The sequence below is a fragment of the Oncorhynchus clarkii genome, unplaced genomic scaffold, assembly GCF_045791955.1.
Source record: "Oncorhynchus clarkii lewisi isolate Uvic-CL-2024 unplaced genomic scaffold, UVic_Ocla_1.0 unplaced_contig_4866_pilon_pilon, whole genome shotgun sequence".
NCBI classification, from domain to species: Eukaryota; Metazoa; Chordata; class Actinopteri; order Salmoniformes; family Salmonidae; genus Oncorhynchus; species Oncorhynchus clarkii.
Genome location: NW_027261007.1, coordinates 53,586 through 75,721, shown reverse-complemented (window position 1 = coordinate 75,721; position 22,136 = coordinate 53,586). Strand labels below are relative to the sequence as shown.

The following is a 22,136-nucleotide window of genomic DNA, read 5'->3' as shown; positions in this document are numbered from 1 at the left end:
ATATCAATGATGTTTCTCATGCTGCGGGCGATTCCCTGATCCACCTCTACGCAGACGACACCATTCTATATACTTCCGGCCCGTCCTTGGACACTGTGCTATCTAACCTCCAAACGAGCTTCAATGCCATACAGCACTCCTTCCGTGGCCTCCAACTGCTCTTAAACGCTAGTAAAACCAAATGCATGCTTTTCAACCGTTCGCTGCCTGCACCCGCACGCCTGACCAGCATCACCACCCTGGATGGTTCCGACCTTGAATATGTGGACATCTATAAGTACCTAGGTGTCTGGCTAGACTCTAAACTCTCCTTCCAGACCCATATCAAACATCTCCAATCGAAAATCAAATCAAGAGTCGGCTTTCTATTCCGCAACAAAGCCTCCTTCACTCACGCCGCCAAACTTACCCTAGTAAAACTGACTATCCTACCGATCCTCGACTTCGGCGACGTCATCTACAAAATTGCTTCCAACACTCTACTCAGCAAACTGGATGCAGTTTATCACAGTGCCATCCGTTTTGTCACTAAAGCACCTTATACCACCCACCACTGCGACTTGTATGCTCTAGTCGGCTGGCCCTCGCTACATATTCGTCGCCAGACCCACTGGCTCCAGGTCATCTACAAGTCCATGCTAGGTAAAGCTCCGCCTTATCTCAGTTCACTGGTTACGATGGCAACACCCATCCGTAGCACGCGCTCCAGCAGGTGTATCTCACTGATCATCCCTAAAGCCAACACCTCATTTGGCCGCCTTTCGTTCCAGTTCTCTGCTGCCTGTGACTGGAACGAATTGCAAAAATCGCTGAAGTTGGAGACTTTTATCTCCCTCACCAACTTCAAACATCTGCTATCTGAGCAGCTAACCGATCGCTGCAGCTGTACATAGTCTATTGGTAAATAGCCCACCCATTTTCACCTACCTCATCCCCATACTGTTTTTATTTATTTATTTTTATTTTTCTACTCTTTTGCACACCAATATCTCTACCTGTACATAACCATCTGATCATTTATCACTCCAGTGTTAATCTGCATAATTGTAATTATTTGCCTACCTTCTCATGCCTTTTGCACACAATGTATATATAGACTCCCCTTTTTTCTACTGTGTTATTGACTTGTTAATTGTTTACTCCATGTGTAACTCTGTGTTGTTTGTTCACACTGCTATGCCTTATCCTGGCCCGGTCGCAGTTGCAAATGAGAACTTGTTCTCAACTAGCCTACCTGGTTAAATAAAGGTGAAATAAAAAATAAATAAAAATAAAAAGGCTGACGCACTGTCCCGTCTTTATGACACGAAGGATCGGTCCAACGAGCCTACCTACCATCCTTCCCGCCTCGAGGCTGATGGCACCAGTGGTATGGGAGGTGGACTCGGACATCGAACGGGCGTTACGGGCGGAGCCTGCGCCTCCTCAGTGTCCGGCTGGGCGTAAGTATGTGCCGCTTAGTGTTCGGGACCAACTGATTTGGTGGGCTCACACCATACCCTCCTCGGGTCATCCTGGGGTGGCGAGGACAGTGCGGGGCCTCCGGGGGAAGTATTGGTGGCCCACCTTGGCTAGGGACGTTAGGGTTTATCTTCCTGTTCGGTGTGCGCCCAAGTAAGGCTCCAAGGCACCTTCCTAGAGGGAAGTTACAACCCCTCCCCGTTCCACAACGGCCATGGTCTCACCTATCAGTAGATTTCCTGACCGATCTCCCCCCGTCTCAGGGGAACACTATGGTTTTGTTGATTGTGGATCGGTTTTCTAAGTCCTGCCGTCTCCTCCTCCGGTCTCCCTACAGCCCTACAGACTGCGGAGGCGTTATTCACCCACGTCACCCCATAGTGCCGGAGGAAATCGTCTCTGATCGGGGTCCCCAGTTCACGTCCCGGGTATGGAGGGCGTTCATGGAGCGTCTGGGGGTGAACCAGGAGGTGGGTAGGTTTCTGCGGTCGTATTGCCAGGACCGGCCCAGCGAGTGGTCTAGGTACGTCCCATGGCCGGAGTTGGCTCAAAACTCACTCCGTCACTCCTCGACAAACCTATCTCCGTTCCAGTGTGTGTTGGGCTACCAGCCGGTCCTGACACCTTGGCATTCGAGTCAGACCGAGGCTCCTGCGTTGGAGGAGTGGGTGCAGCGCTCCAAGGAGACCTGGAGGGCCGTCCAGGAATCCCTCAAACAAGCCAGTGGACGGCAGAAGAGGAGTGCTGACCGCCACCACAGTGTAGCGGGGGACAGGGTCTGGCTCTCGACCCGAAACCTACCCCTCCGCTTGCCCTGCCGGAAACTGGGTCCGCAGTGTGTAGGGCCCTTCAAAGTCCTGAGGAGGATAAACGAGGTGTGTTATCGATTACAACTCCCTTCCTATTACCGTATTAACCCCTCGTTTCATGTGACTCTCCTCAGGCCGGTGGTAGCTGGTCCCCTGCAGGACGGTGAGGTGCCGGAGGTCCCTCCTCCGTCGTCACCGGCCTACTAGCTGCCACTGATACTTTTTCCCCCCCTTGTCTGTTTATTAGTTACACCTGTGTTTAGTTAGGTTAATTGGTTGGGCTTTATTATCCAGCCGGCCCGCGGGATTGTTTTCTGTGTACTTTTGTGCACACCTGTAAGTCACGGTTTTGTGTGTACGTGTGTTGTTCTGGACTGTTTAGTTCCCCTGTTTTGGGGCATTTGTTTGAGTGGCGTCGTTTTCAACGGTGTGGTGAATAAAAAAGTATCGCTACTCTGAACTCTCTGTTTCCTGCGCCTGACTTCTTCCTCCACTACACCCCGGGCATTACAAGGATCTTGTCTATTTTTACAAGTTTTCTTGTATTTATATACAGTGGGGCAAAACAGTATTTAGTCAGCCACCAATTGTGCAAGTTCTCCCACTTAAAAAGATTAGAAAGGCCTGTAATTTTCATCATAGGTACACTTCAACTATTACAGACAAAATTAGATTTTTTTTCTCCAGAAAATCACGTTGTATAATTTATGAATTTATTTGCAAATTATGGTGGAAAATAAGTATTTGGTCACCTACAAACAAGCAAGATTTCTGGCTCTCACAGACCTGTAACTTCTTCTTTAAGAGGCTCCTCTGTCCTCCACTCATTACCTGTATTAATGGCACTGTTTGAACTTATCAGTATAAAAGACACCTGTCCACAACCTCAAACAGTCACACTCCAAACTCCACTATGGCCAAGACCAAAGAACTGTCAAAGAACACCAGAAACAAAATTGTAGACCTGCACCAGGCTGCGAAGACTGAATCTGCAATAGGTAAGCAGCTTGGTTTGAAGAAATCAACTGTGGGAGCAATTATTAGGAAATGGAAGACATACAAGACCACTGATAATCTCCCTCGATCTGGGGCTCCACGCAAGATCTCACCCCGTGGGGTCAAAATGATCACAAGAACGGTGAGCAAAAATCCCAGAACCACACGGGGGGACCTAGTGAATGACCTGCAGAGAGCTGGGACCAAAGTAACAAAGCCTACCATCAGTAACACTACGCCGCCAGGGACTCAAATCCTGCAATGCCAGACGTGTCCCCCTGCTTAAGCCAGTACATGTCCAGGCCCGTCTGAAGTTTGCTAGAGAGCATTTGGATGATCCAGAAGAGGATTGGGAGAATGTCATATGGTCAGATGAAACCAAAATATAACTTTTTTCAACTCGTCGTGTTTGGAGGACAAATAATGCTGAGTTGCATCCAAATAACACCATACCTACTGTGAAGCATGGGGGTGGAAACACCTGTTTTTCTGCAAAGGGACCAGGACGACTGATCCGTGTAAAAAAAGAATGAATGGGGCCATGTATCGTGAGATTTTGAGGTAAAACCTCCTTCCATCAGCAACGGCATTGAATATGAAACGTGGCTGGGTCTTTCAGCATGACAATGATCCCAAACACACCGCCCGGGCAACGAAGGAGTGGCTTCGTAAGAAGCATTTCAAGGTCCTGGAGTGGCCTAGCCAGTCTCCAGATCACAACCCCATAGAAAATCTTTGGAGGGAGTTGAAAGTCCGTATTGCCCAGCAACAGACCCAAAACATCACTGCTCTAGAGGAGATCTGCATGGAGGAATGGGCCAAAATACCAGCAACAGTGTGTGAAAACCTTGTGAAGACTTACAGAAAACGTTTGACCTCTGTCATTACCAACAAAGGGTATATAACAAAGTATTGAGAAACTTTTGGTCTTGACCAAATACTTATTTTCCACCATAATTTGCAAATAAATTCATTAAAAATCCTACAATTTTTCCTACAATTTCCTACGATTTTTTTTCTCATTTTGCCTGTCATAGTTGAAGTGTACCTATAATGAAAATTAAAGGTCTCTCTCATCTTTTTAAGTGGGAGAACTTGCACAATTGGTGGCTGACTAAATACTTTTTTGCCCCACTGTATTTTGTGATATGAATACCACGTTTGTCTACTTCACCATCAGCTCATTTTATCGGTAAACAGCTCTATAAAAAATATTTTGTCGTGCCCCGACTTTCTAGTTAATTACATTTAATATATTAATTACGGATTTTATAGAATAGCATGTCATAGCACTTAATCCGGCATAGCCAAAAACACAACACATGTGTTTGATGTTTTTGATAACATTCCACCAATTCCGCTCCAGCCATTACCACAAGACCGTCCTCCACAATAAAAGCATCACCAACCCCCTGGGCACACAACCCTCCCAATGAAAAAAATAAGTTAGACAACCCTTCCTTATTTTGGACCACACACCAGTAAACTTCGAACGGTCCCTAATTAGTAAAGAATCACATGTCTGCAGTACATTTGAAGTCTAGCATCACTCTGCTTAATCACAAACAGATCATAACATTGGGAAAATGGTAATTCTCTTTTGGCCAAAACATTGTTAATCTGTTCTGGAAATCTGTTCTAGGATTTGGGGTTGAACGAGCCTGATTACACAATAATGTGCAAATCTCTACAATATACTTTTGTGGGTGTAGTCAATGATAATACAGATGGAGGTAATGACACGTCAGCACTGGTTGTAATAGGTATGGCCAAACCTAGTCCAGAGAGAGGCAGAGTAGGCAGGCCTTTGTTCCAGCAAAGCACTAACAAACGGAAAATACTTATGATGGTCTTGAGTCAAAAGAACCATGATTCATTAATTCATGTTGAGCTGGAACAAAATGCATACGTGTAAACTGCAGTAGGCTATGTGTTTGACAACTATCATAGAACAACCAATGAAGTTGTGAAATCTAGTTCAGTTGGGAAGAACTTACCCAGTATGCTTGCTTTGCCAACCCAACCACTTGATTTCTTAAACAAACAACTTGTAAGCTAATACCAGACGTTATATTTAATAATGTGAAGAAGCAGGCCTACACTAACCTCATATAATCATCCTGATCTTGCAAACACAAGATCAGGATGGTTAAATGAGGCTTATACCCGAAGCACAGACCGAGTTGTTCTGAAAAGCCAGGAACTGTTGTGTCCAAAAATGTATTACAATAAATAAATAGTCACAAGTAAATAGTAAAAAGAAACTGAAGCTCAATAATACTGATTGCAGCTTCAGTTACAGTAAAGCACCAATGCAATTGACTTCTGTCACTTGCTAAGCATTCAGGACCGTAATGGACAGTTTTGAGTAATGAAATGCCATAGACCTAATAAGGCAATATTATGAACAATGACTATGGTCATCTTCAGTGGGTTGTCTAATGCTAACACCTGAGTAAACTGTTTCTTCAACCCTCTCGGAGGCATCTGCACAATCATGTCCTCGCTGAAAAAAGAACATACTGGTTAATTACTTTAACACGTATAGCACAGAGACAAAGCAAAAACATCTACGTATAATACTAACTGAAATTACACATTTCTGTGAGAGTTCCAGTTCCGTTTCACTTTGTGTCAGGTCTGGTCTTTTCTGGACAATGTGATTCCTCATTTTATAAAGTGTGTATGTGTGTGTGTGTGTGTGTCCGAGAGTCTATAGAGTAAGAGAGAAGATAAAAAGGAGAGACATACTGTAGTCCTACAAGCATACCTTATTCCATTCACTTAGTGTAGGCTACATGCACTAAACATAAATACATATACCAACACTTCGATCTCACCGATTGTTGTGATGTAGGTGTATTCTGTGATAGTTGGACGACATCTACGTAGATTATATCAGTACCATCTGCATGAGAACATAGAACAACGACAATGTTACTCTTCTATTGATAATATCCACAGCTACATCCATAGAAGCCTGCTTTTTCATCAACAGCTTGATGAATATTGTATTTTTGCATCAAATCAGTATCAAAGAAATTCACCATATCAACTCAAGAGATGCAGGAAGAATATTGTATCATACTAACCTTTGTCTTTTAGTTGTTTTTTTCTCCAGTATATCCAAACTATTAGCCCAACGAGTGCCATCAAAACAACAGTAATCAGAACCCCAGACAGTATATATGTCCGTTTAGTGATTGAAGAAGGTACAGTGGGACCTAACATCAACACAAAAACACACAATCTTTGCATCAGGGTCAATTCATCTATCTCACACACTGAGCTCAAACATTACAATGTTGAGTAAAAGGGGTGAAAATGTTAAAATAAAGCTTTTCAAAACATGCAACTATTCTGTCACCATTTTTACGGTGTTGGAAAACTCCTGAAACGGTGGTAATTTTTTCCCATGCATAATGCTTTCAAATATTTTATGATGCATTGCAAAGAATGTACTGCGTCATGACTGAATCCAAATAGGTCAGATCAGGTTTGCAATGAGTAACTTCAATCAGACCCCCTTTCACCCGTAGATGGGGGAGGAAAGAACTATAGTGGGGATAGACACTCACAACCTGTTGTAAGTCAAGGGAGAAGATCCAGGCCTGTAATCTCCAAATTCACCAAAGAAAAGTGCTTTGTCTCAACAGATCTTTTGCCGCTGAAACTATAATACATTCAAAAGCAAATACTGGAACAATATTTCAAACGTAGAACTTCAGAAGTGATCAGAGGTCTATAGAACACTAATGTCATTTTGTTTGTTATTTTGTGATGTCATTAAAAAAGTTATAAAGAAAATACAGTAACTTAGAAAGTATCCACAATATAGAGCTGAAGTTTTCATACTATCGGTTGTGCATGTATTATGAAAACTGATTGAAGTGTTTTTGTTGAGAGAGGGATGGATTTGAGAAGCTATAGGAGATCATTGTTTTCCATAACTTTGTACAGTGAGTGATCCCCACCTCGAAGTGAGGTCAGAGAGTGTGTCAGCTGGCCCGGAACCGCCCCTTTCGAGCAAAATGTATAAATTATGTGTTATGCAATATCATAAATTGGACTAGAAAAAGCATGAAGCTGCAGCTCCGCAATTAAAATGGTTTGAACTTTGAATCTCAACACAAGGTGGAGATGATAAACTCACAATCACTGCTATGGCTGATTATCTGTCCTAAGTAAAGTATCTTCGAAAGCGAATTTAAGTAAGCCCATCCTGTTGTTCTGCTCAAACCACTGGATTACGCTGCTCTCATCACCCCACTGGGGTGGCTAGTCTATCTTCAAAGAAGCATCTTCAAGAGGAATTTGAAGGAAAATCTGTTCAGGATTACACAAGTCACCGGATACTGGACAATTACGAAGAAGGCCAACAGGAGAAGAGTTATTTGAACCATTTCGGACAATCAGGGCCTTACAAGCGTGCCGCGAAAAGGCACAACACCCTTCCCAAGGCTGCCCCGTTCACCGAGATATCCCAGGCGAACCCAGGCACTTCACATAAGTACATTTAATGATTTCTTGTTCAAAGCGGGTGGCGGTTCGTGTGCAAAATAGATGGTTAGTGTAGGTGAGAGTAGTATTAGAATGTGGCAATGTTAAGTGTCTCTCTCCCTCGATCTCTTCATTAACAAACATTCATGTTGTTGTCATTCCTCTAGGGACCTGTCACGCCCTGGTCTTAGTATTTTGTGTTTTCTTTATTATTTTGGTCAGGCCAGGGTGTGACATGGGTTTTTGTATGTGGTGTGTTTTGTCCCGGGGTTTTGTTAGGTATTGGGTTTGTGGCTTAGTAGGGTTATCTAGCATAGTCTATGGCTGTCTAGAGTGGTTCTCAATCAGAGGCAGGTGTTTATCGTTGTCTCTGATTGGGAACCATATTTAGGCAGCCATATTCTTTGAGTCTTTCGTGGGTGATTGTTCCTGTCTCTGTGTTTGCACCAGATAGGGCTGTTTTGAGTTTTCACATTTCTTGTTTTGTTAGTTATTTCATGTATAGTTGTCTTTATTAAAAACATGAATAACCACCACGCTGCATTTTGGTCCGCCTCTACTTCACCTAAAGAAAACCGTTACAGGACCGGTTTTCAGTGTATCAAGTCTCCAATAAATCAGTGTAGTGTGTGTTTGTCCTGTGTTCCCATTTAATTAGATAGTAAATAAATAATTAAACAAATTTGTGTGGTACTTTGACCACATAAGTAAGGTTTGGGTTTTTGCAGGTAAAAGGTTATGACTGTTCAGAATGGTGATATAAGAGCTTATGATTAATAAGTTGACTGTTTATAGATGTGATAGGTAAAGATCTTTCAGAGTTTAATTTGGGAGATGGTAACTCTTTTTAAAGAACTGCTCCCGTGGTGCCCCAGATCCTAATGAGTTAATTGTTACCTGATTAATTTAATCTGGTAAAAATTAAACATAGTTAGTTAATTAGATAAATAACAGTCTTCAGATTAATGTTAGTAAAGTCAGGACAACTGTATGTACTAAATTCTCAAGTGATAATGTAACAATGCATCAATTACTTTTAATACAGCATAAACATTGTAAAGTATATCCAGAAAAAATACATAAAACACCTTTTAATTTTTCCACAAGACCCACAAAAGTGTCATTTTTTTTCTATAGATACATATTTTTTAATAATCATTTTAAAATATTTTATCTAAGTCAGTTAAGAACAAATTCTTATTTACAATGATGGCCTACACCGAACAACCCGGAAGATGCTGGGTGAATTGTGCGCCACCTTATGGGACTCCCTATCACGGCCGGTTGTGATACAACCTAAACCCGAACCCGGGTTTCTGTCGTGATGCCTCTAGCACTGAGATGCAGTGCCTTAGACCGCTGTGCCACTTAGGAGCCCTAGTTAGAAAGAACTTATCACATTATCGGTTTCTTTTCTATAACAGTGTAGTGGTGCACAACTCAGGTGCTGCTGTCTCATGCTCCTGGTGGTTTCTCCTGGCACTTAATTGATAAATTCATGTTACTTATTGCCTAGATAGTGCACAAACTTGGGGTGTAATTCACTCATAGCCACGGGAAGTAGGGTGCAGCACCCCCTGAAAAATCGGAATAAAAATTTTCACAAAAGTAGTGCACTGGGACTTATTAATATTCTTGTATTAGCGTACTAATATAGCCATCTGCTGTGGGGGCAAAACTTTTCTTCCACCCCCCCCTCGGTTCGGACTATTGATTACACCCCTAGCTTCTGAGATAGAAATCAGTCTTTGATTCAAAATAAAGACGGAAGTCAGCATGCACTGTGGACCTGAAGGACTGGAGCTAAACACATCTGATGAAAAGTAAAGGAACCATCTAGCATATTAAGTGAAACCCAGATAGTAAGGATGTAGAAATTGCACAATGATTTTACTGTTTTACTGCACATTAATACAATATGTTATGGCTCAGTGTTAAGAAAATATGCAGTATTCTTTTCATAAAAAAATAGCATATAATTTAATCAAATTAAACTATTACTCATATAAAAGAAAATGTTGTACCTTTCTCACATTCCAAATTGTCACATTTTAAGGAAGCATCTGATCTTGTTTGAGCGCAAAGTATTTTTAGATTGAGATCTTTGCATTGTTTTTACATTACCATCACAACTACAGAGAACCCGAGGGTCTCCAGAGGGGGATCCTACGAAGCAAGCTAGATCTACTCAGGGCTTTCTAAAGCTAACCAGCTCCAGCTCAGGCTTCATTAGTAGTACAGCGTTGGATATTTATCTTCCATCTGCCACTCAGGCTTGTAACTCCACATGCATGTCGCACATGGCTACACAGCAAAATCATCAGTGTTCATATCCTGGTACAATCAGTTGTTGTTGATTTTTGTTTTCACTTTGTGTTACTATAAACAGACTGAACACCAGCTGGTGCTGCTTTTGAAGTTGTTCCTTCAATCAGGGTGTCAAATTGGTCAATTGGACAGTACGTAGTCTGCTATCGTGCCATGGCTGTGTCATGGTTGACTAAGTTAAACATATGTATCCCTTCATGGGTAGTGTGATGTGTAAGATGAATTTTTACTGGCAGTCATTAACGGCTGTTGAAATGTGTTCCCTTTTCTTTCTTTCTTCCGTTTTGTCGGAATATAACAGGATATAATGAGGACTGCATGAAATACTGTATGTCTCTCTGCCGATAGGCAGATGTAATGGACATAGAACTGGTCTTGCAATATTTATAGGTCTTTTTTCACATTTTCTATTTTTTTCAGACACTTGGATCCAATGAACTGAGCAAGCTGGGCTGACATGCTTATAGCCTTGCTAGGACTTTCAAATATGACCATGAATCTATAATATTGTGCTGTTATTATTTCTATTAATATGATCGATTTTGTTTAAAAAATAAAAATTCAGACTGTTTTGCATGTTATTTGGTTAGTTCTCTCTTAAACACCCTCATAGATATGCTATATACAGTGCCTTGCGAAAGTATTCGGCCCCCTTGAACTTTGCGACCTTTTGCCACATTTCAGGCTTCAAACATAAAGATATAAAACTGTATTTTTTTGTGAAGAATCAACAACAAGTGGGACACAATCATGACGTGGAACGACATTTATTGGATATTTCAAACTTTTTTAACAAATCAAAAACTGAAAAATTGGGCGTGCAAAATTATTCAGCCCCCTTAAGTTAATACTTTGTAGCGCCACCTTTTGCTGCGATTACAGCTGTAAGTCGCTTGGGGTATGTCTCTATCAGTTTTGCACATCAAGAGACTGACATTTTTTCCCATTCCTCCTTGCAAAACAGCTCAAGCTCAGTGAGGTTGGATGGAGAGCATTTGTGAACAGCAGTTTTCAGTTCTTTCCACAGATTCTCGATTGGATTCAGGTCTGGACTTTGACTTGGCCATTCTAACACCTGGATATGTTTATTTTTTTAACCATTCCATTGTAGATTTTGCTTTATGTTTTGCATCATTGTCTTGTTGGAAGACAAATCTCCGTCCCAGTCTCAGGTCTTTTGCAGACTCCATCAGGTTTTCTTCCAGAATGGTCCTGTATTTGGCTCCATCCATCTTCCCATCAATTTTAACCATCTTCTGTTACGGTGCGTGAATGAGGACCCAAAAGCGAATTAACTTAAACAGAGCTTCTTTAATTACCAAACATAGGTAGGCTCAGACGGACCGGCAGATTCCGACAGGACAAGACAAGGTTACAGCAAACATGACGACAGTCTGGTTCAGGCATGAAACACAACAAACAAGAATCCGACAAGGACAGGAACAAAAACAGAGAGAGATATAGGGGACTAATCAGAGGGAAAAGGGGAACAGGTGGGAGAAGGGGTGACGAGGTAGTCAAGAGGAGACAAGGAACAGCTGGGGGAAAGCGGGGGAGAAAAGGTAACCTAACAACGACCAGCAGAGGGAGACAGGGTGAAGGGAAAGGACAGAGACAAGACACAACATGACAGTACATGACAGTACCCCCCCACTCACCGAGCGCCTCCTGGCGCACTCGAGGAGGAAACCTGGCGGCAACGGAGGAAATCCTCGATCAGCGCACGGTCCAGCACGTCCCGAGAGGGAACCCAACTCCTCTCCTCAGGACCGTACCCCTCCCAATCTACGAGGTACTGGTGACCACGGCCCCGAGGACGCATGTCCAAAATTCTACGGACCCTGTAGATGGGTGCGCCCTCGACAAGGATGGGGGGGGGGGGGGGAAGACGAGCGGGGGCGCGAAGGACGGGCTTGATGCAGGAGACATGGAAGACCGGGTGGACGCGACGAAGGTATCGCGGAAGAAGAAGTCGAACTGCGACAGGATTAATGACCCGAGAAATACGGAACGGACCAATGAACCGCGGGGTCAACTTGCGAGAAGCCGTCTTAAGGGGAAGGTTCTGAGTGGAGAGCCAAACTCTCTGACCGCGACAATATCTAGGACTCTTAGTTCTACGCTTATTAGCAGCCCTCACAGTCTGCGTCCTATAACGGCAAAGTGCAGACCTGACCCTCTTCCAGGTGCGCTCGCAACGTTGGACAAAAGCCTGAGCGGAGGGGACGCTGGACTCGGCGAACTGAGATGAGAACAGCGGAGGCTGGTACCCGAGGCTACTCTGAAAAGGAGATAGCCCGGTCGCAGACGAAGGAAGCGAGTTGTGGGCGTATTCTGCCCAGGGGAGCTGTTCTGACCAAGACGCAGGGTTGCGAAAAGAAAGACTGCGTAAGATGCGACCAATAGTCTGATTGGCCCGTTCTGCTTGACCGTTAGACTGGGGGTGAAAGCCGGAAGAGAGACTGACGGAAGCCCCAATCAAACGGCAAAACTCCCTCCAAAATTGAGACGTGAATTGCGGACCTCTGTCCGAAACGACGTCTGACGGAAGGCCATGAATTCTGAAAACATTCTCGATGATGATTTGTGCCGTCTCTTTAGCAGAAGGAAGCTTAGCAAGGGGAATGAAATGAGCCGCCTTAGAGAACCTATCGACAACCGTAAGAATAACAGTCTTCCCCGCTGACGAAGGCAGTCCGGTGACAAAATCTAAGGCGATGTGAGACCACGGTCGAGAGGGAATAGGAAGCGGCCTGAGACGGCCGGCAGGAGGAGAGTTACCGGACTTAGTCTGCGCGCAGACCGAACAAGCAGCCACGAAACGACGCGTGTCATGCTCCCGGGTGGGCCACCAAAAACGCTGGCGAATGGAAGCAAGCGTACCCCGAACGCCAGGGTGGCCGGCTAACTTGGCAGAGTGAGCCCACTGAAGAACGGCCAGACGAGTAGGAACGGGAACGAAAAGAAGGTTCCTAGGACAAGCGCGCGGCGACGGAGTGTGAGTGAGCGCTTGTTTTACCTGCCTCTCAATTCCCCAGACAGTCAACCCGACAACACGCCCCTCAGGGAGAATCCCCTCGGGGTCAGTGGAGGCTACTGAAGAACTGAAGAGACGAGACAAAGCATCAGGCTTGGTGTTCTTAGAGCCCGGACGATAAGAAATCACGAACTCGAAACAAGCGAAAAACAGCGCCCAACGCGCCTGACGCGGATTAAGTCGTTTGGCAGAACGGATGTACTCAAGGTTCCTATGGTCAGTCCAAACGACAAAAGGAACGGTCGCCCCCTCCAACCACTGTCGCCATTCGCCTAGGGCTAACCGGATGGCGAGCAGTTCGCGGTTACCCACATCATAGTTACGTTCCGACGGCGACAGGCGATGAGAAAAATACGCGCATGGGTGGACCTTGTCGTCAGAGAGGGAGCGCTGAGAAAGAATGGCTCCCACGCCCACCTCTGACGCGTCAACCTCGACAACGAACTGTCTAGAGACGTCAGGTGTAACAAGGATAGGAGCGGATGTAAAACGATTCTTGAGGAGATCAAAAGCTCCCTGGGCGGAAACGGACCACTTAAAGCACGTCTTGACAGAAGTAAGGGCTGTGAGAGGAGCTGCCACCTGACCGAAATTACGGATGAAACGACGATAGAAGTTCGCGAAGCCGAGAAAGCGCTGCAGCTCGACGCGTGACTTAGGGACGGGCCAATCAATGACAGCTTGGACCTTAGCGGGATCCATCTTAATGCCTTCAGCGGAAATAACAGAACCGAGAAATGTGACGGAGGAGGCATGAAAAGTGCACTTCTCAGCCTTCACAAAAAGACAATTCTCTAAAAGGCGCTGGAGGACACGTCGAACGTGCTGAACATGAATCTGGAGTGACGGTGAAAAAATCAGGATATCGTCAAGGTAAACGAAAACAAAGATGTTCAGCATGTCTCTCAGGACATCATTGACTAATGCCTGAAAGACAGCTGGAGCGTTAGCGAGGCCGAAAGGAAGAACCCGGTATTCAAAGTGCCCTAACGGAGTGTTAAACGCCGTCTTCCACTCGTCCCCCTCCCTGATGCGCACGAGATGGTAAGCGTTACGAAGGTCCAACTTAGTGAAAAACCTGGCTCCCTGCAGGATCTCGAAGGCTGAAGACATAAGAGGAAGCGGATAACGATTCTTCACTGTTATGTCATTCAGCCCTCGATAATCTATGCAGGGGCGCAGAGACCCGTCCTTCTTCTTGACAAAAAAAAACCCCGCTCCGGCGGGAGAGGAGGAGGGGACTATGGTACCGGCGTCAAGAGCTACAGACAAATAATCTTCGAGAGCCTTACGTTCGGGAGCCGACAGAGAGTATAGTCTACCCCGGGGGGGGGGGGGGTGGTTCCCGGAAGGAGATCAATACTACAATCATACGACCGGTGTGGAGGAAGAGAGGTGGCCCTGGACCGACTGAACACCGTGCGCAGATCGTGATATTCCTCCGGCACCCCTGTCAAATCACCAGGCTCCTCCTGTGAAGAAGAGACAGAGGAAACAGGAGGGATAGCAGACATTAAACATTTCACATGACAAGAGACGTTCCAGGAGAGGATAGAATTACTAGACCAATTAATGGAAGGATTATGACAAACTAGCCAGGGATGGCCCAAAACAACAGGTGTAAAAGGTGAACGAAAAATTAAAAAAGAAATGGTTTCACTATGATTACCAGAAACAGTGAGGGTTAAAGGTAGCGTCTCACGCTGAATCCTGGGGAGAGGACTACCATCCAGGGCGAACAAGGCCGTGGGCTCCTTTAACTGTCTGAGAGGAATGTCATGTTCCCGAGCCCAGGTCTTGTCCATAAAACAGCCCTCCGCCCCAGAGTCTATTAAGGCACTGCAGGAAGCTGACGAACCGGTCCAGCGTAGATGGACCGACAAGGTAGTGCAGGATCTTGAAGGAGAGACAGGAGTAGTAGCGCTCACCAGTAGCCCTCCGCTTACTGACGAGCTCTGGCCTTTTACTGGACATGAAGTGACAAAATGACCAGCGGAACCGCAATAGAGACAGAGGCGGTTGGTGATTCTCCGTTCCCTCTCCTTAGTCGAGATGCGGATACCTCCCAGCTGCATGGGCTCAGCACCCGAGCCGGCAGAGGAAGATGGTAGTGATGCGGAGAGGGGGGCGACGGAGAGCGCAAGCTCCTTTCCACGAGCTCGGTGACGAAGATCAACCCGTCGCTCAATGCGAATAGCGAGTTCAATCAAGGAATCCACGCTGGAAGGAACCTCCCGGGAGAGAATCTCATCCTTTACCTCTGCGCGGAGACCCTCCAGAAGACGAGCGAGCAAGGCCGGCTCGTTCCAGCCACTGGAGACAGCAAGAGTGCGAAACTCAATAGAGTAGTCTGTTATGGATCGATTGCCTTGACATAGGGAAGACAGGGCCCTGGAAGCCTCCTCCCCAAAAACAGATCGATCAAAAACCCGTATCATCTCCTCCTTAAAGTCCTGATACTGGTTAGTACACTCAGCCCTTGCCTCCCAGATTGCCGTGCCCCACTCACGAGCCCGTCCAATAAGGAGAGATATGACGTAGGCGACACGAGCAGTGCTCCTGGAGTAAGTGTTGGGCTGGAGAGAAAACACAATATCACACTGGGTGAGGAACGAGCGGCATTCAGTGGGCTCCCCAGAGTAACACGGCGGGTTATTGATTCTGGGCTCCGGAGATTCGAAAGCCCTGGAAGTGGCCGGTGGATCGAGGCGGAGATGGTGAACCTGTTCTGTGAGGTTGGAGACTTGGGTGGCCAGGGTCTCAACGGCATGTCGAGCAGCAGACACTTCCTGCTCGTGTCTGCCTAGCATCGCTCCCTGGATCCCGACGGCTGAGTGGAGAGGATCCGAAGTCGCTGGGTCCATTCTTGGTCGGATTCTTCTGTTACGGTGCGTGAATGAGGACCCAAAAGCGAATTAACTTAAACAGAGCTTCTTTAATTACCAAACATAGGTAGGCTCAGACGGACCGGCAGATTCCGACAGGACAAGACAAGGTTACAGCAAACATGACGACAGTCTGGTTCAGGCATGAAACACAACAAACAAGAATCCGACAAGGACAGGAACAAAAACAGAGAGAGATATAGGGGACTAATCAGAGGGAAAAGGGGAACAGGTGGGAGAAGGGGTGACGAGGTAGTCAAGAGGAGACAAGGAACAGCTGGGGGAAAGCGGGGGAGAAAAGGTAACCTAACAACGACCAGCAGAGGGAGACAGGGTGAAGGGAAAGGACAGAGACAAGACACAACATGACAGTACATGACATCTTCCCTGTCCCTGCTGAAGAAAAGCAGGCCCAAACCATGATGCTGCCACCACCATGTTTGACAGTGGGGATGGTGTGTTCAGCTGTGTTGCTTTTACGCCAAACATAACGTTTTGCATTGTTGCCAAAAGTTCAATTTTGGTTTCATCTGACCAGAGCACCTTCTTCCACATGTTTGGTGTGTCTCCCAGGTGGCTTGTGGCAAACTTTAAACAACACTTTTTATGGATATCTTTAAGAAATGTCTTTCTTCTTGCCACTCTTCCATAAAGGCCAGATTTGTGCAATATACGACTGATTGTTGTCCTATGGACAGAGTCTCCCACCTCAGCTGTAGATCTCTGCAGTTTATCCAGAGTGATCATGGGCCTCTTGGCTGCATCTCTGATCAGTCTTCTCCTTGTATGAGCTGAAAGTTTAGAGGGATGGCCAGGTCTTGGTAGATTTGCAGTGGTCGGATACTCCTTCCATTTCAATATTATCGCTTGCACAGTGCTCCTTGGGATGTTTAAAGCTTGGGAAATATTTTTGTATCCAAATCCGTCTTTAAACTTCTTCACAACAGTATCTCGGACCTGCCTGGTGTGTTCCTTGTTCTTCATGATGCTCTCTGCACTTTTAACGGACCTCTGAGACTATCACAGTGCAGGTGCATTTATACTGAGACTTGATTACACACAGGTGGATTGTATTTATTATCATTAGTCATTTAGGTCAACATTGGATCATTCAGAGATCCTCACTGAACTTCTGGAGAGAGTTTGCTGCACTGAAAGTAAAGGGGCTGAATAATTTTGCACGCCCAATTTTTCAGTTTTTGATTTGTTAAAAAAGTTTGAAATATCCAATAAATGTCGTTCCACTTCATGATTGTGTCCCACTTGTTGTTGATTCTTCACAAAAAAATACAGTTTTATATCTTTATGTTTGAAGCCTGAAATGTGGCAAAAGGTCGCAAAGTTCAAGGGGGCCGAATACTTTCGCAAGGCACTGTACCTATGGGGCTTTGAATATGTGAGTGAAGGGTGGTAGTAATGAATGATGTTATCATGGGACTGCCCATATGTTCTTCTGGCCTACACCAAATTGGCGGCCAAGGGTTTGGCTTATGACGCATAGGTGTGTCATGAGTAAGGGAAATGGTCTGATGGTCTTAGTGACAACAGACCTCCTAGATATGGTGACATACAACTTAGGAAATACATGAGTTCTGCCCCGAACAAAAGAAAGACAGCATCTTATATACCTGAGATCACACCTTATCCTATGTCAAACCCTGCATGTGCAGCTAAAGAACAAGTCATTCTTAACACAAGGTTTCTGAGAACCTGTCTCAGCGGTATGCAAATCTACCCTTGTTTCAGAGAAAAACAGACGCTGTCTCTCTGTGTCTCGCCATCACCCACAGTCCCTTTTCTCACAGACACGGGGCTGTGGGTTTTGGCAGAGACCTAGACAGACCTCAATATTCAGCTATACAGTGAGCACAAGTACAATGGCACGTAAGCAAATTAATAACAATCAATGGTGGGGGTCTTCTAATCAATTTTAACCATACTTTAAGTATATTTTAAACTTATCATTACGGTAATTGGTGTTAGGTTCTGAATAAACAGAGTAAAAACTCAAACAGACGACTAGAAAAAGCTCAAACCAAGTTTATTCACCCACTGAGTCAAACAGCTGCAAATACAAAAAGCATGATTACACTAGCACATATATTTTTTTGCCTCCTAGTAGGCGGTGTCAACTCCTTACACATCTAGACAGCCAATACATCTCTGTTGCTAGGCAGGAACTTAATTGGTTCCTCTCACTGGTGTAGTCAGGAACTGAATTGGTTCCTCTCACTGGTGTAGTCATGGCCCTGCCTGATGCTAGAACCTTTGTGGGCAGGGAAGTGTATGTGTATGAGAAAGGACTGTAGTAGGAGGGTTGTTGTGGTGGGCCCCTCTGGCCCCCCTCCCAGAGGTTTCTTCTCACTTCATCTGTTGACTTGACCTCGAGTCGAATTCCTCGCTCCTCCCTAGTTCTGCAGCTGGCCTGCCTTATCAGAGACTAACTATTGCTATTAATTAATACGTTTATTTCAGGCTAGAATGCAACAGTGGGGAAATAAGTATAGAGAGCTACAATTGTAACGGCTAAGCAGATCATACAAAAATATAGATCTTAACATAAATAAATAAAGAAACATATATAATATCTATTGTTTGCAGGAAACTCACTCTACAAATATAGATGAGGTTTGGTGGAAAAATGACTGGGAAGGAGAAATATATTTTTGTCATGGGCAAAGAAACTCAAAAAGGGTTGATTTATATTAATTAACAACAATTTTAATCTGATTGTGCAAACAGATCCTCAAGGAAGTTGGATCATTTTAAATATGCTATTGGACCAAAAACAGATCTGGATAATTAATCTACATGGGCCAAATAATGATGATCCACACTTCTTCGAAAAAATATATATAATAATCTATTTGTCACTTTCTGACCTTAGTTCCTTTGTTTAGTCTTTATTTTAGTATGGTCAGGGCGTGAGTTGGGGTGGGTTGTCTATGTTCGTTTTTCTATAATTTGGGATTTCTGTGTTTGGCCTAGTATGGTTCTCAATCAGAGGCAGCTGTCAATCGTTGTCCCTGATTGAGAATCATACTTAGGTAGCCTGGTTTCACTTTTGAGTTGTGGGTGATTATTTTCCGTTTCAGTGTTTGCACCATTCGGGACTGTTTTGGTTTTCATTTTGATTCTCTTGTTCTTTTTGTATTAGTCGTATTCATTGTCATTAAATTAGTATGGATACATACCACGCTGCATTTTGGTCCTCCGATCCTTCCTACTACTCCTCCTCAGAATAGGAAGACGAAAACCCTTACACTATTGAGCTCACATATAACAAATTAATCTATTATTACAGTGGGAGATTATAATACAGTTTTAAGTACCTCAATGGATCGTAAAGGAAATCATTCTACAAACTATCACCCTCATCCACTTAAGGAATGCCGAATATCATGGAAACATTATAACTAGTGGATATATGGAGGCTGAAAAGCCCTGATATAATGAGATGTATATGGAGGAGGCTTAATCAAGTTAGCCCTCTTTACTACTTCCTGGTCTCGTTCTTGCTGGCATCAAAAGTTTTAAAGTATTAATAGGAGACCGAACGCGATCGGACCACCATCTAACTGGCCTCCATATAAATCTTACAGAATTTCCACGTGGACGGGATATTGGAAATTTGATCAAAGCCTACTGGATGACAATTTGTTCTTGAGAAAATAGTAGATTTTCTTCTGCACAATATACATGTAGGTAAAGCAGATCCCCATATTGTATGGTACACATTTAAAATTGACATTTAGAGGCCATTCATTAGTCATCATTTAAACCAAAGCAGTTTAGGTCAAAAGAGATTAGACTAAAAGGAAATAGAGGAAGTAACATCGCAGGTTGATGGTAATGGAAACGGTATTATAGAGGCACAAAATAGGTTAGAGGAAAGACTAAAATAATTGGAGGAACTTATTCAACAAGGATCAAGTGTAATTTATTCCAAAAATGAAGCGAATTGGATAGAACTTTTTGAAAAATGCACTAAATGTGTTGAATCTTCAACATAGAAATGCTACCAAAAATAGATTTACAGAAACGCGTTACAAATGACAGTCATTCATGATTCACCAAATTATATTTTGAAAGAGAGAAATATTTTAACCATGTTTTCTTTTCAGTCTTCCATCTCCACTAAATGATGTTGACTGTAAGGATTTATTTCCTAATAATAATAATAATAATGATGTAAACTTAAATGTACAGATACACCTGTGTGAAGATCAACTTACAGAGGAGGAACTTGAGGCAATTCAATATTTTCAGCCTGGAAAAACACCAGTAGGAAAATGTATGCACTCATACAAGTTGATCTGGATAAGAGCGTCTGCTAAATTACACTTTTAAAACAATTTTTTATACCTTTGATGGACTTAAAGATCCATTATTAGCATGTTTTAATTGCTCCTATAAAAATTGTAGACTTTCAGGGACTCAACAAGAAGGTGGTGAGTATAAAGATCAAGTCCATTTAAAAAAAGGTTTTACCAGATATTGTTCATCCTGACCAGACTGTTTTTTTACATGGACTATCTGTTGGAGATAATATTTGACAATTATCTGAAACAATTGAACATTATGAAACAAAGATACCAGGTCTGGTCTTCATAGCAGATTTCAAAAAGACGTCTGATAAAGTACAACTGGAATCTATAAATGCCCGGGCTACTTTAATTAATTTCAGTGAATAATTTTTACAATGGGTTAAAGTTATGTACAGCAACTCCAGGTGTAAAATGATTACTTCTCAAAGTATTGAGCTTTTAAAAAGGAGCTTTTAAAAAGGAGTAAAACAAGACTGTCCATGTCTATTTATTATGTACATCGAGATGCTAGCTATTAAAAAAAACATCAAGGGGTTAGAAATTCAGGGGTTAAAAACTGAAGTGTCAATGTAGTGTCTTTTCTTCAGTCCACAGTCTCATTAAAGATCACTTTTCTAGCCTCTCTGGACTAGAACCTAACTATGTACAAGCGTACCATATTACGTATTGGATCGTTAAGACACGTTTACACTAGTGTACCAATAAAATGGGCGGATGGTGAAATAGACATACTTGGTATTAATATCTCAAAATATAAATGGACTTACCAAAACCAATTTAAATAGAAAGTTTGCAAAAATAGATACGATTCTGCAACCACGGAGAGGTAAATACTTGTCTATTTGTGGAAAAATCACATTGATTAACTCTTTGGTCCTATTACAGTTTACTTACTAATGGCGCTGCCTACTCCAGACAACTAGTTTTTTTTAAATCATATGATCAAAAATATTTAATTTTATTTGGAATGTTAAGCCAGACAAAATCAAATGTGCCTATTTATATAATGAATATATATAATGAATATAATGAATATATTTATATATTTATATAATGAATATGAGTTTGGGGGGGCTAAAATGATTAAATATTAAAGCATTAAACCTCTCACTAAAAGTTTAAAACTAAAAGTTTCATTTCATTCAGAAGTTAAGCTTAAACCTGAAATGGTTATCCAGTAGATTATTAAGAACGTCTCATCCTTGGTCCAGAAATTTCCTTTATACAGAGTTTCATTTTCAATTAGTCGGGAATTGGAAGTTGTGTTTATTAAAACATGCCATCCAAACTTAAATGTTATCTTCCAGTGAATATATTACGGTTAAACTCAAATATACTGATTGATCAAAAATATTTAAAAATCTTCATGGATTTTTTTATTAATGGTATTATATTTATTAATTACATTATTAATAGAAACAGGATGTCACACATGCAGCGATTTAAAATATATGGGAATGTCTGCTGAATCAAAAAGTTACCAACTCATTGCAGCATTACCACAAAAATGGAGGCAGCAATTGGGAGAGGGGTAAAGGCAGGGAACTTGTTTGTCTTTCATACATTAAAGATAAAAATTGGCTGAAATGGATTGGCATGAATAGAAAAATATACCAGTACGACTTGCAAAATGAACGGGAAGAGATATTCGGTGTACCGATTCCATGGCACACGGTACATGAACTGACACAAAAAACAAACACTTCAACACTTTGAGTTTATGCCACCAACAGAATGATGTTTATATGGGGCATACAACAATCTCAGCTCTGTAGATTTTGCTGCGAAGAGA

At 43.2% G+C, this 22,136-nt stretch overlaps 1 protein-coding gene across 1 annotated transcript in view; it reads right to left on the bottom strand.

Moving 5' to 3' along the window:
- Positions 1–4,522: 4,522 nt before the first annotated feature.
- Positions 4,523–22,136, bottom strand: part of LOC139403183 (cell adhesion molecule CEACAM1-like) — a 33,687-nt gene continuing 16,073 nt past the window's right edge. Inside the window, exons 4-6 of the mRNA XM_071146888.1 lie at positions 6,359–6,490; positions 6,107–6,174; positions 4,523–5,772 (exon numbers count right to left, since the gene is read on the bottom strand). Coding sequence (XP_071002989.1) covers positions 5,668–5,772; positions 6,107–6,174; positions 6,359–6,490 — 305 coding nt within the window. The 3' untranslated portion in view covers positions 4,523–5,667. The remainder of the gene's footprint in view (positions 5,773–6,106; positions 6,175–6,358; positions 6,491–22,136) is intronic.